Source organism: Mastigoproctus giganteus, chromosome 12 (assembly GCF_048544385.1).
Source record: "Mastigoproctus giganteus isolate SK-2022 chromosome 12, ASM4854438v1, whole genome shotgun sequence".
NCBI classification, from domain to species: domain Eukaryota; kingdom Metazoa; phylum Arthropoda; class Arachnida; order Uropygi; family Thelyphonidae; genus Mastigoproctus; species Mastigoproctus giganteus.
In genome coordinates, this window is record NC_143586.1 from 32,584,545 (window position 1) to 32,601,780 (window position 17,236).

Genomic DNA, 17,236 nt, shown 5'->3' on the forward strand with positions numbered 1-17,236 from the left:
TAGATATTATCTTTGAAGGGTACATAAGGGAATATTGTTGTACATGTTATAATAATAATGTTGGCACTAACAGTATTAAGTAGGAGATCGAAGTATTAAGAAAAGGTTGCAAGTTAGGATTAAATTTGAAAGTGTCTACAATTCTGCCCAGACACCATAGGAAGAATGCATGGTGAGAGCCTTGTCAATCAGTTCGGCCCTGGAGAGATTGTGCAAGGTTTGTAGGGTGGAATTTTTCTCAGCATGATCTGTGCTTCTTAACAGGAGAGACTATTTTTATTGGGATGAGGAAATAGAAAGGGACCAAGAATATTTGCTAATACTATTGAGGCAGTGTTAGATGGGTTATAAAACTGCTAGCTTGGGAAGATACATAGAAAACAGCAGCCAAGCAGAGATGTAAGCGATTCTTGCACAGCTTCTATTGGAACAAGCAGCAGTGTGGAAAGCAAAGTGTTGAGGACTTAGAGGCCTGCTGGGGTTCCTCATGGAGTAAGAAAATACATGGGCTGTATTTTCAGGCACGTGTATGCTTGTATGTACATTAATGATAGGAACATAGTAAATAAATTTGATGTATCAGTTAAACCATCAAATGCAGACATTGTAGTGATATTGGAGATGTGGCATTACTTGGATATAAGAGATGCAGAATTTGAATATGGGGAATTTTTTTTTGTTTTTTTTAATAGAAAAAAAAAAAAAAAAAAAAGTACAGTGTGTGCAGAAAGGACATTTATGTATGCGTAAATTGCATGAGAGGCCCAGGGTTTCCTTCATAGCGACTATATCTTTTGTGCTGCAGCCTTAAGGCAAAACCACTCATGTGATGTCAATGTATGTGTAGTGTAATGTCATGTCCTGTCCTGTTGATATGTTGTGGACAGGACATGTCAATGTATGTGTAGTGTAATGTCATGTCCTGTCCTGTTGATATGTTGTGGACTGGCCTCAACCACTAGGGTATACAGAAAGGACAGACAGCACGGAGGGTGGGGGGTGGAAGCCTGTGGTAAATAAAAATTAATGTCAAGTCACAAAGGAGGCTAGACAGCTTAAGGCAGATTATGAGAATTCTTTGATGCAAAGAAAAACAGTAAAAACTTCTTTACTTATGGAAACGCAAGGAGGAAGGGGATAAATCCCATTGGTCCATGATATCAGTGGCTTAATTGTTGATGACCCTGCTTAGGTTGCTGACAAACTGAATAGGTATTTTGCATCTGCATTCACACACTAAGAATTCTTTAAGGAAGGGGATGCAAAAAGTTTATCAGATTCTATCAAAGAGCTAAATGATTTTGTGATAACTTAGAGGAAAGCGGTAGAGAAATTGTTGAAGCTAAGCATAAAAAAAGGCACCTGTGGTGGATATGGGATCTATCCAATTATATTAAGGGTGACAGTGATACTGCAATGACAGCTATCCCTGAAGAAATTGTAAGAAAATACTGCAAAATGTTTGATTTCATTATGTACATATTTCCAATTTGGAAAAAAATATAATAATACCAATATAGGTTTTGAGTGCTTTTTTATTTTCAAGCAACACACAATTTACCTATGCATCATATTGCTTAAGAAAATACCTGAGATGCAAAAAATCATTTTCATATCATATTCTTGGATTTCAGGAAAGTTTTTGATACTGTTTCACATTAAAGACTGCTATACAAATTGAAGCAGTTGGCATTAAGGGTAAGTTAGTGCTATGGATAAAGGGATGGTTCAGTGGGAGAAGACTGTTGAAATGGGTGGTTTTCAGTGTTGACTTCTCTTCATGGACTTATGTTATTAGTGGAGTCCCCAAGGGTTCAGTTCTGAGCCCAGCATTGTTTTCTGTATTTATTAATGATATTAATGAAATTATATTAGGCTTAATGTCTAAGTTTGCAGATGATAGAAAGGTTGGAAGATTGCCAATGACAGTAATAAATGTATGCTATCAATCAAGATCTAATAAAATTAGATCTTGATTGATAGCATACATTTATTACTGTCATGGGCTGAGAAATGGCAATCGAAGTTTGATAAATCAAGGTACTGCATATGGGTAGCAATAATCCCAAATTAATTTACCAACTATGTGGGACAACACTCAGAATAGTGGAAAATGAAAAGGACATGGGGATAATTGTGCAATCAAATATGAAATTCTGTGAACTGTACGGACAGGCGGACAGGACAGCTGATAGGGTTTTGTCAATGATATACAGGCATACCTCGAATAACGAATAGGATGCGTTCCACGAAATTACTTCGTTAAGCGAAACTTCGTTTTCAGAGGTAAAAATACTATGGCCAGCATAGGGATACGTTCCTACGTAAAGAAAATGAAAAGCTTTTTTTTCGAACAAAGAAAAGTTTTATTAAATAAACAGTCAACTTACATACAAAGTGAAATCACATTTTAAAATTGATTGCTTATGCTTTTTTCCTCTTTCATTTAACAATTGCCTATACGGAGTTATTGCATTTAACACTGATCGTAACAATAACACTTCTTCCTAAATCAGGATCATTTTCACTAAAAAAATTTAAAACGTTTTCAATGTCATTTAAGCACCTTTTTAAATCTTTGGTTGTTAACACTTTTTCGGCAGGAACTTTAACTTCGTCTTCATTATCTTTGTCTTCGTTGCTAACAAGGTTTTCTAAATCTTCCACTGAAAAACCATCATCTTCTGCATTCAATAAATTTCTAACATCCTCTTCATCGACATTTTCGAAACCTATTGATTGAGCCATCTGGATAACTTCATTTCTAATTTCTTGGATGTTATTTTCTTCTTCTAGTACAACTTCTGGCCATATTTTGCGCCAAACTCCATTTAAGCATTTCTTAGTGACTTCTTTCCAAGAACTATCAATGCTTTCAATTGCGTTTTTAATGGTTTAGTTTTTCCAAAAAGTTTTAACTGTCATTTCCTCTTTATCGTCTAGTTCAGTTAAACTGCTTAATGTTCGACGCAGATTATAAGCTTTAAATGATGCTATTACTCCCTGATCCAATGGTTGAATCAGGGAAGTTGTGTTTGCTGGAAGAAACACAACTTTGACAGGAATGCATGTGTCCAACGTGTTATGATCAGTAGGATGTCCCGGAGCATTGTCTAACAACAAAAGAGCTTTTTCTTCAAAGTTGTTTTTTTTGACAATACCGTTTTACTTCAGGACAAAAGTGGTTAACAAACCAATCAGTAAATAACTCCTTGGTAACCCACGCTTTTCTGTTTGCTTTCCATATTACAGGTAAATTCATTTTTATGTTACCTTTTAATGCCCTCGGATTTTCTGAATGGTAAACTAATAACAATTTTAATTTATAATCGCCAGAGGCATTTGATCCAAAGAGTAACGTTAAACGGTCTTTGGCTGCTTTGAACCCAGCAGCTGATTTTTCTTCAATAGAAATGAAGCTTTTTGTTAGTAGCCGTTTCCGGAACAAACCGCTTTCATCAACATTGAACACCAGATTTGGAAAATTTTCACGTTCAATTATTTCCTTTAGTTTATCTGGAAACTTATTTGCAGCTTCTCCTGTTAATTTTACACTATGAATCCTGGCCCGTTTTTTTAAATTTCTCGAACCAACCACGAGAAGCCCCAAAGGTTTCCGTAATTTCTTCAGTTTGTTTAGATTTCAGGTGATTAAACTGGAATATTTTTTTTATGTTAAATGGGGCTTGAAATTGCCGACTTCATTATATCAAAGCTTCGTTATCAGAGGTAACGTTAACCGAGGTATGCCTGTACATTGGTTATCCCATTGTACTAGACAATGGTTAAGCCACATGTACAGCATACAGGTCTGGAGGCCTTATTTTAGGACAGATGTAGACTGGAACAGGTGCAGAGAAGGGCAAAGAGATTGGTGAAGAATACAAAAGGACATTCTTACCAAGAAAGGCTTCAGTTCTGTAAATTGCAGCAACTGGAGAATAGACACTTGTGAGGTGATCTTATTTAGGTATTTAAGGCTTTGAATGGATTGAACCAGCTCAGTGCTAATGGCTTTGTTCCTCTTTCTTAGACAACACACATGAAGGGGCATAAATTCAGATTGAGGAAGGTAGGTTGCAAGAATGATGTATGGAAGTTTGCCTTCAGTCAGTGAGTGGTTGATTGTTGGAACAGACTTCCACTTGTTGTTGAAGTGGATAGTTTGGACAAATTCAAGGAGGAACTAGTGAAGTATTGGAGGGATTGGACAGGTGATGTTGTAAGGTTTTTTTTTTTTTGCTATTGCTGTATAAGCTTGTTTTCTTGCATCATTTGCTAATACTATAGTGTTTCATGTTTATTATATTGTTTTAATATCACCTTGCAGGAAATATGATGATACCAACACCTACAGTTGTACCAGCAACCACAGTCAATACAGTGATGTATCACACAGCCCAGGGTGTTGTATATGCTACACCCACCACACTCCCAGAAGGTGTTATTCTTAATTTAGGGCAGCCGCTATCCCAGGAAGGTAAGAACTTATAAATAGTTTTATAAGTTGGACAGTTATATTGCATAAATTTTTCAGACAGTGAGTATGTCTTATGAAAGCTAGTTTTATGATTAATTTACTTAGAAATAAATTAAGATATCAAACAGCTGAGAACTTTGAATGTTTTTTTTTGTGAAATTTTGTTATCTTTAGCATGCATGCTGAAATAACAGTGAGTGTTAGTTTTAAAAGCAGTCCTGTGAATAACCAGTTCCTCGAATTGAAATACAGGCAGTTCTCGCTTTATGAGTACCCAGATTTACAAGTTTTTTTTTTTTCTTAAAAGTATCAAGTATCAACAAAATCGAAAATATAAACATTAATTGCAAAAAATGAATGTTAAACATTCATAAATACCGCATTTCAAACCATGCGCGTAACTATACAATGCAGTGTACCCAGCTTTACGATATTAATCCGTTCCAGAGACACCATTGTAAAGTTAAAATATCGTAATGTGAACCGAATAACACATTGTTTTTTGTTGATTAGTTGCACGACCTCGGAAGTTGAAATTTTGCTATATAACTCTCTAAAAGGTCGTTTGTATAGTGCAAATTGTACTATTTACCAATTCAAATCACTAAAATACATTATAATTTTATTGTTATCATATGTTCTGTTATAAGAACCAATTCTGAATGGCTTTGTGATATTTTTCTAAAACACATTTCTGGAGGTCACAACCATAAAAAAAAAAAAAAAAACAATTTGCACTTTCTGGTTAACTGAGCTTTTTTGTTACTGCAAGCAGTTATAAGCGGGTAGTAAAGTCGATGTTATCGCATTTGCGAAAATACCAATAGCTGGAATTGTCTGGTTTTTTTTTGTGTTATTATGGTGAAATGTGTTTCCCCTTTACTGAAATCTTCAATTGTATAAAAAACATAAATAAATTTTCAGAACCTTCTCTTCATTCCTTTTTTTTTAAGCTTCTTAAACTTGTTACTCTGCGCAAATCATAGTTGCAATTTGTGCTTTCCTTTAAAAAATGCTTATGCATCTATTGAAATTTATAAAGAAAATAGAAGATTATCTTGGAAACAAACATCTCTTGAAGCATTTCTGAAGAAGACGACTTCTTGTGCAACAAACCAACTAGTGCCGAGCCAATAATAAGTGATCAATGAGTCGATGATGAAGAATAAACATTCTTTAAAATTTGTAAGTCATGAATAATTTCTTTATTATTATATTTTCTTGATTTTACAGGCTACATTTTAATTTCTTTGGATAAATCAATCATTGTTTAAACATAAACTAATTGACTAACTAATTTCATTGTTGAGAATGTAAGACCTATTTTTAACATTATGTCTATGGGATTTGATTCCGCTTTATGAGCGCACGCTATGAACGAATTAACTTGTAAAGTCAAGAACTACCTGTATATGCATCTTACTCTAATAAAGAAATGGGAATTTGTAATTTTAATTTAATGGCATTTCCCTGCTCTATCTTTCTACCTATACTGAAACTCTTACTTAAATAGCTTTGGAAGTTGGAACTTACTGTTTTCACAGAATAATTAAGTAAAATGTACTGAAAAATATTTAAAGCACATCTTGTTACTATTTTTGTCTTCCATGCCATCCTGATGTTTTCATTTGTGTAACATTAGTTTGTGTTATGTAAATAAATGTTTCTTGCTGCTTATGCTTACTGCTTATGATTTACCACTATAGAAATGAAGTACCCTTGTATGTTTAATTATTATGTAAAATGTTTTCTTATCATATTAACATGCTCTCAGTCGAAGTTTAAACTTTTACATGCTTAACAGTTTTATAAATTTAAATGTTTTATTTATGTTGATAATGTTTATTTTGTTGTAAATAACAGAAAAAAGTACATTTTTAATTTAAAAGTTAAAAAAAATTACATTTAATGAGTATTCCAATCCATCAGTAAAAGATTGGTATACAACAATTTTTTTTTCAGAAATAAAAAAAAAAAAAAAAAAAAAAATCTGGGGCAAGGGGTCTGTCAGATCAGTTTTCACTGTAATTGTGACAACTGGTAGCACCAGTGATTCCAGATTAAAATACTTCTCTCATTTACTTAAATTTGAAACAAGACTTGACTGGATTTCTACAGTTTTCTAATAAGTGAAAATCATTTTTTCTTGAACTGCACCTGTGTATATAGAAGTTTAGAAGAAATGAAAAAAACCTTTATTTTTTCACCTTTCTTTTAGAACCCTGGATATGTACTGTATTGTGTGCAAGATATAGTAATGGAATTATTTAGAATGGAAGTCATTGATACCGTGCAACAAAATTTTACTTTTTTTTTTTTTTTTTTCTTGTTACAAGCATAAAAGTAGTAATTCCTCTGGATTCTTGATGCCAAATCAAAACCATAATCCAAAATACTCTTATACAGGGTATGAGTAAAAGTGACTTAGTTTTGACTGACTTTAAACTGTAATGCTGGATTATCTATGTTTCATTAAGTCATTATACAACTAGCATAAAGTAATAAAGGTTATAAATTATTAATCTCAACACTAACTTTGTAGAATGATTTACTCTTGTGCATAGTTTATTATTGTGTATAATTTTAACAATTGTTATATTTTTGTTTATTCCTTAAAAAACAAAAAAGGTATTCACTTGGCAAGAAGAGTCTTCGCCCACTCTGATACTAGTTCCATTTTATGGATATTTTTTACTTTTATAAGCAATCTTTCAGCCTCTAATAAGCAGAAACATGTTGCACACTTGACACTGCAAGATGCTGTTTTTTTTTTTTTATTTAAAAAAAAAGGAGAAATATAATGAGAAGTGAGGTACAAGTTGATTTTACAAAGCTGCATTTATCTTATGTTAGCAAAAAAGAAAAGGTGTGTTTATTTTGTTGCACAGCATTTGCTTCTGCATGAATTTTGTACAAATAAGACAAGAAAGTAACCTTAATTATTATATGACTATCCTTTGACATTAAACACATCACAGAGGAGCATTGTCTGTTGAAAGAAAAGCAGGCAACTGTAATGCTAAAAATTGCATTTTATATATTGATACTAGTAAGCCATTTATTGTAATTTAAGATTAAAAAAATATAAGGAAGAGGAAATAACATTTTTATTCATCATATATGATAATTTATATCATTGTTGGATATTAACTGTAATGCTTAGCATATTGTTGAATTTTAAAGTTAAATAATAACAGTATTGGAGATGGAATAACTGTTTAATAATTATTAATAAATACAATAGATATGTTAAATGTGTCTGTCTTAAAAAGGAAATTGGTGTTAATGACAAGCATATGTAAATTTATGACTTTGCTTTAAAAGGAAATATATAGCGAAGTAGTTTTTTGTGTGTCCTTTCTTTAACCTGTTTAATTTTTCAGGTTTTTTTTTTATTCACTTTGACAGCACAAGTATTAATAAAATTAGAGAGTGGAACTTATAAATGGCTAATGAGAACCCCAATGTACTCAGAGCTTTTGTTATTTTATTTATTTTTTTTTTTGGAACATAATTTTTCTATTTTCTAGTTACTTATTGCCATTTTATTACCTTCCTGAACTTGGGAACACAACATACTATACGTCCTATAATACAGATATACATATCATATCATATATGAAACAAAGTAGAATATAAAACAAAGTAAGTGTGCGATTAAGTACTTCATACAGTACTACAAAAATTTGATGTCGACAAAGAGGAAAAAATGTTCATGTTGCAAATTTTCTCATATGAAATATCATTGGCTTCTCTTTTCAAAGTCCAGTATTCAATCTTTAATATGTAAATACAGTAATGTGAGCATTGCAGGTATCCGTTTACTGTAATATCTTTTCTCTATAGCTAAAATATCCTGGTGAAAATGCATATCGTGGTCATCTGACACAGCTGCCAACTTTTCAGAAAAGAAATCCAGATGTATTTTTAATGGCATATTGCAGTTCAAATCTCTATTGGCTGGCTGACATTCTGCTCACTTCATCATAGTTATGTGCTCTGTTTTCAAGGAAATTGTGTGCAATGCCTTTAAAGGCATCCCATGCAATTTTTTTAATTTGTAGTGACAGTTGCATCAAATTGAATATCATGAGCTCTTATTTGAGGTTGTACAAATATGTGCTCTTAATTTTGGCATTGTTGATTCAAGGGGTAATCAAAAAGATTGAGGCAAATTAAATTAAAAATGTATGTTTTATTGAGCTTCTGTTGGATATATAAAATAACATAATTCCTTTTTGACATAACATTCATTTAGTTCAGTACACTTGTTCTATCTCTCTGCCCATTTTTTAAATACTTCAGAGAAGCAGTTGTTTGAAAGATGATTTAAAACCTTTCTGGAACATTTTTTTCCTGTGCATAATTTAATTATTATATGACTATCCTGAAAATGTGCCATAATGGATCGATTTTTTTTTAAATTTTTTTTTTATTTTACAGATTAAAAGTATGCATCATGCGAATACTCATCGCATAGTTTGTGTTTTTTATAAATTTTTTAGTAGAAAATACATGGGAGTAATTAACCCATTTGGGCTATCCCGAGTTATCTCGTGTATGCCAAAAAAGTTTGCAAATTATACACATTTTTTAAATAAATTAGCGCTTGAGCTAAAAGAAAGGAACAGAAAAACACTCTTCACTACTCATTATATAAGTAAATTTTAAAAAATCAAGTGGAACGCACAAGCAGTAACCTCCCACACAAGCAATAATCATGAACTAACTACATTCTGACACATGGCCCCCACAAGTGGATAGGCGAGGTAAGCGTTGCTTGTGGGCGGCAGTTCAAGACCGCGCCGAAATATTTTTTAATATATAGTTTTCTAATTAGTTAACGCTTATCAGTATTCAGCATTTAGGACGGCAAATTTTATTTTGCTTACTGGCAACACAGGAATGCGTGCTCCTGTTCTGACATTGCTGTACAATAAGTAAATATAAGTAAAATGAAAGCCAGTCGTCTACTGCCAGACATAAGAAAATCCTGAGAAATCTCGGGATTTATCTGGCTAATGTAAAATTAGCCAGATAAATGCCCAAGAAAATACGTCTCAATCCTAAATTTGGAGGTATTATTGTTTGGTTCGGGTATTATTGTATCCCGAGATATTTCGTGTAGTTCCAAATAACGTTTAAAACTAAAAACGAGATATCTAGGGATAATCCATGAAGGGGTTAAGATACCCTGAGTGACGTTTATTAACATGGTATCCAATGAAAAATGGTAGTATTTTAATTCATCCTTAAGCTTAGGAAACAGAAAAACATCACAAGAGGAAAGATCTGTACTATAGGTAGGATGGGGAACTGTTCTGATGCTTAACTCATATAGTGGTTCAACAGTTAAGCCTTGTACACCCTTGCACTGTTGCGATGCAATAACCATCAAGACATTTTATAATCAGGTCTTTTCTGGCATTTCAGTTTCTTTAGAGTTTCACTGTAATATTATTGTTCAGATATATTTACACACGAATGTAAATAATTCCTTTCATATCTAAAAAAGATGATAATCTCTGGGACTCTTCTTCAGTAATTTTTCTGCTTAAAAAAAAAACTCTATATTCAGCTGTTGTTAGGTGTTCTTGAGGTGAAAACAGATTCCAGCTCTAACTTGTCTTTGTTCAGAAGTAAGGAGACTGTAATTTGTCTGTCTTCAAGGAAGATAGCAGATGCTCTACCAAGTCACATTAGTTGTTGATGTTCATGGGATCGAATCATCTGTGCTGGCTCTTCCATCTTTGACCGGTTTTTGTCATTTGAATACAATGGATCTAATAGGTGAATCAGATTCACCAGGCTTTTTGTGAAAGTTAAATTTTTTTTTTTTTTTTTTTTTTTTTTGTAGTTTGTTCAGTACAACACAATTTCACACTAGCTTGCTGTTTGCTCATTACTTTGTGGGTATGTTATCAGTGATCTAGGAGTATCTTACTGTACATTATACAATGATATGGCTACATTTGAAATACTGTGCTCAGGACAGTATATCAAACGTAAAGATAAAATAGTATTTTAAAGAAAGACATGAGCTTTTGGATACAGACAAATTGGCAGGTAACTCATCTCATGATAATAACAATGGGACATTCATGCAAAGGGAGAGGAGAGGACAGAGTGGAAAAGAATTTGTACTGTACACTTTAAGCGTAAATTTTGAAAAACTAATTTCCTTCCTGAGCTGACAGTGCTTTTCGACCATATGTCATGATCACAGGAATGGAAATTACGGCGTACATGAGTTTGAATCTTAAATAGAGTGATCTGTTCTCGCATGCGCACGAAAGGCCTCAATTATGTCTTTGCGCATGCACGCAAATGACCACGAATTGGAGATTAGATATGGACTGCAAACGTTAATAGAATTCTCATGTAATTTAATTTCAATGGTTTCTGCAATTAATAGTCTCGTATAATTATGTTGGACACTAAGTATTTTGGTCTCGTTAAATAAAAATTTATGGTTTTTGTTAATAGCATGAAAGGCTAATTCTGACGCTGCTGAATGAGAAGCACATACTGAACGTCATCTATATACCTCCCATAGTATGTGATACCAGTTTTCAATTTAATTTTTTACTGTTAATGTTATATTCATTTTAATTTCTGGAGTTTTAATTTAATTTCATACAGAAGTGTTCTACATATCATATTGAGGTAAACTTCTCTTATTCTTCTACAAATATTTTTATAAATGTATACCTCTTTTTATTTCTAGGTAATACATCGCAACAATTTATAACGATCCCAGTTCCTGTCTCCTTGACTGGACCACAACAGGCAAGTAATATTTAATAATACACACAAGAAAGTTCGAATATGAATATATTTTTGAATAGAAATTGAAAAATATGTGGACTGGTAACACTCTTCTGTTGCTATAGTTATGATTGACTCTGTGACTGCACAGTGTAATAGATATCTTGGTCAGCATGCCTGTGGTCTTTGTCATATCTTGTTTCCTTTTTGTGAAGCGAGATATGTACAAATCACTGTGGCCCAAAGCAGAAATTTCTTATTGTTCAAGAAAGAATTGTAGCAGAGTTTTGTGTTAAATTGGGGAAAACTGGTTAGAAAACATGAGATGATTCAAGATGCTTATGGAGTCAATACATTCAAAAAGATCTGCAGTATTTACATGGTGTGCTGAAGAATCAGCAAAGAAAGTGGCTTGCTGAGCACTTCTGTGATAGATCAACTGTTAAAGGAAAAAGACTATTACTGAGAAAATTAGCACAATTTAGTGTTTCCTTTGATTGACATCACAGTATTATGACTGTGGCATTATGACTTGTGCTGAATTATGACAGTATTATGACTTGTGCTGAATCGGTTCTGCATGATTTTGCAAACAAGCAAAAATAAAAAGCAAGATGAAATTTGTCAATTTGTGACAGGTTGAATAAAACTTAATGTGTATTTTCCATCCTTATTTGCTACTTGGTAAAAATCACAGATACATTATGATCCAGAAAATAAACAGCAGTCTAGTATTGGTAGTGTAAAGACCGGCTGCCACCAAAAAATTGACGTTGATTCAGTTTTTTAATTTTAAAGAAATTCATCACTTTGTTACAGAAAAGCATATTGTAAGTAAAGGTTCCTTTTGTGCTAACACACCTAATGTTATTTGGGATTATTTGAAAAAAAATAATGACCCAAATTGAAGGAGAAATCGGTCTCTTTTTTTTGCAGGATAATGGAAGAATTATCATCCAAGTGGCACAAAATTCTCTATTATGCACTGGAAGAATACCTTCAGACCACCCACCCTATAACCCAAATCTTGTTTGTTGTTGGGATTTTCTGAATTTGAAAAAACAGTTGTGTGAGTGAAAATTCACAAGCAGTTGCACTAAAAATGCTGTAAGAAAATGGCTTGCAGCACATCTTTAAAATTTTATTGATTATCTATAAGTGGTGTACAGATTGTCAGGGATTCTGGAAAAGAAATTAATTCCGAGACTAAGGGTATTTCAGTCTGCCCTCATTCATGCAAGATTATATTAAAAATAATTTTGCATATTTATATGCTCTACCTTCCACTTTTTTATATCAATAACAAAAACTTCCCCCACAACTTTAGGTATATCAGTATACTGTTTTCAACTTGGTATTTGACTTTAAATTTAAAATTTTAGGTCTGCCACCAGAAACTTGATATAAATGAACAACTCGGCTAGTGCTACACCAGCTGAGCTAGGCTTCTCTGTAAGCACATGAGACCTGATATGTTTTGCTCATGTTTTATTCTGGTGGCAGCCAATAGTTAAACTTGAGTATGAGATGAAAACAATCAGTAACTTATGTAATTTTTCAGTTAATAATGTGTAATCTCTCCTTTAGTGCAGATCACTTAATGAATTCTCATTAGTGGGAATTCAGCTTCACAATAGTGTAACAATTGAGCCCATAATTCATTCAGGTTTGGTGGATGCTGTTCTGTTTTCAAGTTAGTCCAGTACATTTTCTACTGGATTTAAATCTGGTGACTTCGTTGGATGTTTTAAAAGAGGCCCTGTGAACTGGACAGTTATCACCAGGGAATACAAGAGTATCAAAATCACGAGTTGGAAGAACCCAAATATTCAGCAAAAAAGCACAACCTGGTCATTCAGAATATTTATGTAACCAGCTTGATTCATTCTTGGTTGGTATGAGTAGGAGGCCCACTTTCATAAACCACCAATAGCTCATAAGACATCTTGCACAGTCTAGATGAAATGTTTCTCCTGTGAACTCAGTGCCTGGAATCATTAGAGTATAAGCAAAATTTGGGCAGATATTAGACCACATCACAGCTTTCCAATCATCAATAATGGTCCAGTTTTTATGCCTTTTAGCCTGTAATTAGCCTGTTTTTTTTTTTTTTTTTTTATGCACGGCAGTTGGCTTAGTCTTTTTCAGATCTTACTCTAGATACCATGTTATGCAATTCTCTTTTGTGTTCTCTCAGAAATCAGCTCATATTTTTTGCTCAAGTGTTATTCTGGTGGTGGCCAATAGTTAACTTTTGTAACAGTGCTTGTCTTGTTTGAAATCATGGTTGATTTTGACTTGCACCATTCCTTAAACATTTATTCTTTCTGAAACTACCAAATTCAGCTATTTAATAGGATGTCCTTTAGATCTACCAAATGCTACTTTTTCTGTTCACTAATGTCTTTTCCATCAATCTTTATTAGTGGAACCCTTGCTTCTTCACTTACAGCTGGTATACCCGTAAATAGAGAAACCAGGTTAATCCTATACTCTAATTTCAGTACTGCAAACAAGCATAGAAAATGTGTGTTCAATCTGTTAATGTCCTCTAAATACCATAAGTGATTACATTTTTTTTCCCATGTTTATATTTCTCATTGAAATTTTTTCTGAAGTTAAATACAAATTAAAAATGATATAGAAATGCTGTTTTCAGAAACATATTTAAATAAAAATAAATGACAATCAAAAAATTAGCAATTTTAGCCTCTATTTAAACTAAAATTTAACTCCACAAAATGAGTCCTATAATAAGGACTCATTTTGTGGTGTGGCTGTGAAACCCTTTGAAATTCCTTACAGTAAAATTGTCCAAGGACTCTCATTTCCCATGAGATATGTTATTTTGCTCTTTAATCTGTCTCTAAATGAATTCAGGAGATTATTAATTTTATCAACTTTTTTTTCCCCCCAGAGATTACTTCAAAGTCATCTGGAGGGCCTGGGGAAAGGTTCATCATCAGGAGAGAGAATGATAGCTTCTTCTGACTTATCCATTACCAGGAGAGAAAAAGGAAGGAAATGACAGTGTCAAAAGGAAAATCTAATAACAATCTATTATAGACAAATAGTCACGCTACTGATACTGTGGTGCCAGACATTTAAAGAATAGTGGTGCTAGTACAATTTTGCTGAAGAAATCTGCTGACATGATTGTTGTGATGTGCCTTTTTCATAAGCCTCTTTTTGAGGTTGTGAGGACTAGGATGCCAAACCCTTGGTGTGTTGTCTAAAAATCTCAATTAATCATCTGTACAAATCATTAAGTCTTCACATCATGTCTTCCCACTTTTTTTATTTTTCTGATTAAAAGACAATGTTTTGCATCTTCTGTAAAAAATATTTATTTTCTGTAAGGAAAGTTGACCTTCCTGTACAGACTTTTTTAGTCCCAGATGTTGTAAAGACTATTTAACTGCTGTATATAGGAGAGATGTTTGCTCGTAATATATGTATTTATTTCTTTCAGATCATGTCTATTAATAAGTTGTATAGTTTGTTGCATGTGTATTTTAATAAAAATTACCATGCCTCTTTGACTATGTGCTTCCCCCTTTTCACATGATCTTAGTTTTGTGGAAAAGCATAGCTCAGTGTTGTTGTTTTTTTTTTTTTTTTTAAATTCATCCTTGAAGACCAAAAAGGGAGTGATGAGTAATGTTCAGTCTAACTGGTGTATAAAATTTAATATAGGTTACACTGGCATATTTTTGAAAGTAAAAATAATAATAAAAACATTTTAGCAAGGAGGAGAGTTTGCTCTTTAATCAAAAAGAAGTTACTTATGACATTTAGAATTTTGAGACAAGATAAAGTCTGAGTAATTAAAAATGGAAAAAAAAATTAATAAAACACTAAACTAATTCTGCATGCACATTTATTGCTTATACAAAGAAGTCCTCATTAAACTATTGATAACGAGATAAAATAGCAAATTATTATTTTTATTCAAATTTCATCTGAGTTCTGGTTGATTTAATGAATTTAGAACAATAAATTAAAATTGAACTGTGATAACATCCTCTGTGGAGAAAGTGTATGCTTTCCATTTGCTTTGTCAAGTTGATAAAACTGTGAAAGCTAAGTGTTTAAAAAACACAGCTGTCAGTTGGTCTAAAATCTGAATGAAAAATTAGTTATTTAATTGAGAAATTTTTAAAATCCATGATGCACTGGTGCAGGCCTGGGCAAACTTTTTGGCTGAAGGCATTAGGAATTCAAAAAGAAGGCGGGCCGCATGTAAAATACTATTTTTAGATATATATTAGTTGTTATCATGAAGAAGAAATATAACTTAAAAAAATTATTCTCTAACAACCAAGAATTTAATGAGATGAATGGAACTGTTTTACATCTTTTACCATTTTTTTAAATTTCGGGTGTTAATTTTGTAGTTAGTTGAGATTCTTAAAACTGCTTGTAAATGTTCATCGGTGATGCTTGATCGTAAAAATTTTTTATTTAGATTCATGATGGAAAATGTTTGTTCACATATGTAGGTTGATCCAAAAGTAACCAACATTTTTCGGGCAAAATCTTTTTAAGTTCGTCGAATTTGTCCGAATTAAGAGTATTGTAAAATTTACAGATTTCCTCACGACAGTGCAATTCCCTTAAATCAGTATCACACTGCAGATCTACAATCTGAAGCTGTAGTTCACTCAGTGCACTATCAATTTCTATTGAAAATGGGTTGCGCACTATTGCCAAACTTCTCTCAATTTTTCGGAAGTCGCCAAATCTTCGTGAAAAGTCGTCATTCAAAGTGTTGATGATTTCACAATATTTTTCAAATTTATTTTCTGGAATCTTCAGCAACTTCATGGTTGGAAAGTGGTCTACCTTGTTAATAAATGTCGAAGGAACAACTGGTGTTTTAATTTAAATCCATTCAAACATTTTACCATATCACGGGCATATAAATTTTTCCCTTGTAACACGGTGTTGAAAGTATTTAAGTGTGTCGCGACGTCCAGGGTAAATGCAAAATTGCAAATCCAGTTATCAGTTAATTCGGGGAAAGTCCATAATATTTTTCAGTTTTAAAAATAGAATGATGTCATCTTTAAGATCCCATACTCGCCGAAGAACTTTTCCTTAGCTAAGCTAAGCCATCGAATTTGGCTATGATAAGGAATATTTATGTACAGTAAACCCCCGCTATTTGCGGGGGGTTACGTTCCTGAGAAATGTCGCAAATACCGAAAAAGCAAATACTGAGTTATGGCTCCCATAGTAAATAAAGGGGTTCCGTTCCAAAGTATGAAATATATAAGAAAAACTAGTCTAAAATTTTGTCTATGTATGTATTATATGTACCTTCATAATATGACTATGTACATAGACAGTACATAGTGAAATGCAAGCATATGGCATCGAAATGAAAATAAACAATTTAATATTAAATGTAATATTTATTAGAAATTTCAAACAAATCTTTCAAACCAGCGCCTTTGCTAGCAAAAAAAACTTATCCCACCAGTGCTATCACCAGTTTCGCTAAAGTGTTGATAAAGGAGTTTTGCCTTTTCAAGAATGATGAGTGAACTTAACGGAATTTTATTTTGAGTTCGGTCTTCTATCCACAGATTTAAAGCCTTTTCCATTTTTTTCTAATTTAACATCACGAGTTACAGAGAAAATTTTTGAAGCAATTAGCGCGTTTTCATGGACACTACAGCGGATTTTTCCTTCCGATTTTTTTATTAATCGTACCGTTGACTCTTGATTTTATGTTTTGCCACTGAGGAGACACTTTCACCATTAGAAATTTTATTCGCTAATGTCATCATCACCTTTGATATTTTCACATTTCTCTTGTTATTCGCAGCCATAATTTTGTAGGGGTTAGAAAGAACTTGTCCACAATAAAGTCACTTTCTTCCTTTAACACACTCGAAAAAGTCTGTTTTACACTGAAAAACGGTAGATTTATCATTTTTGTAAGCATATAAATTGATAAATTTATTCAATATGATAAATTTA

General features: G+C 32.7%; 1 protein-coding gene across 2 annotated transcripts in view; it reads left to right on the plus strand.

The window, feature by feature from the left end:
* LOC150076860 (serum response factor-like) overlaps positions 1–14,559 on the plus strand; it is an 82,782-nt gene extending 68,223 nt beyond the window's left edge. For both annotated transcript variants that reach the window (XM_090386995.1, XM_090386996.1), the window contains exons 6-8: positions 4,331–4,480; positions 11,208–11,269; positions 14,166–14,559. In XM_090386995.1, the coding sequence (XP_090243121.1) occupies positions 4,331–4,480; positions 11,208–11,269; positions 14,166–14,276 (323 nt within the window). In that variant the 3' untranslated portion in view covers positions 14,277–14,559. The remainder of the gene's footprint in view (positions 1–4,330; positions 4,481–11,207; positions 11,270–14,165) is intronic.
* The last annotated feature ends 2,677 nt before the right edge of the window (positions 14,560–17,236 follow it).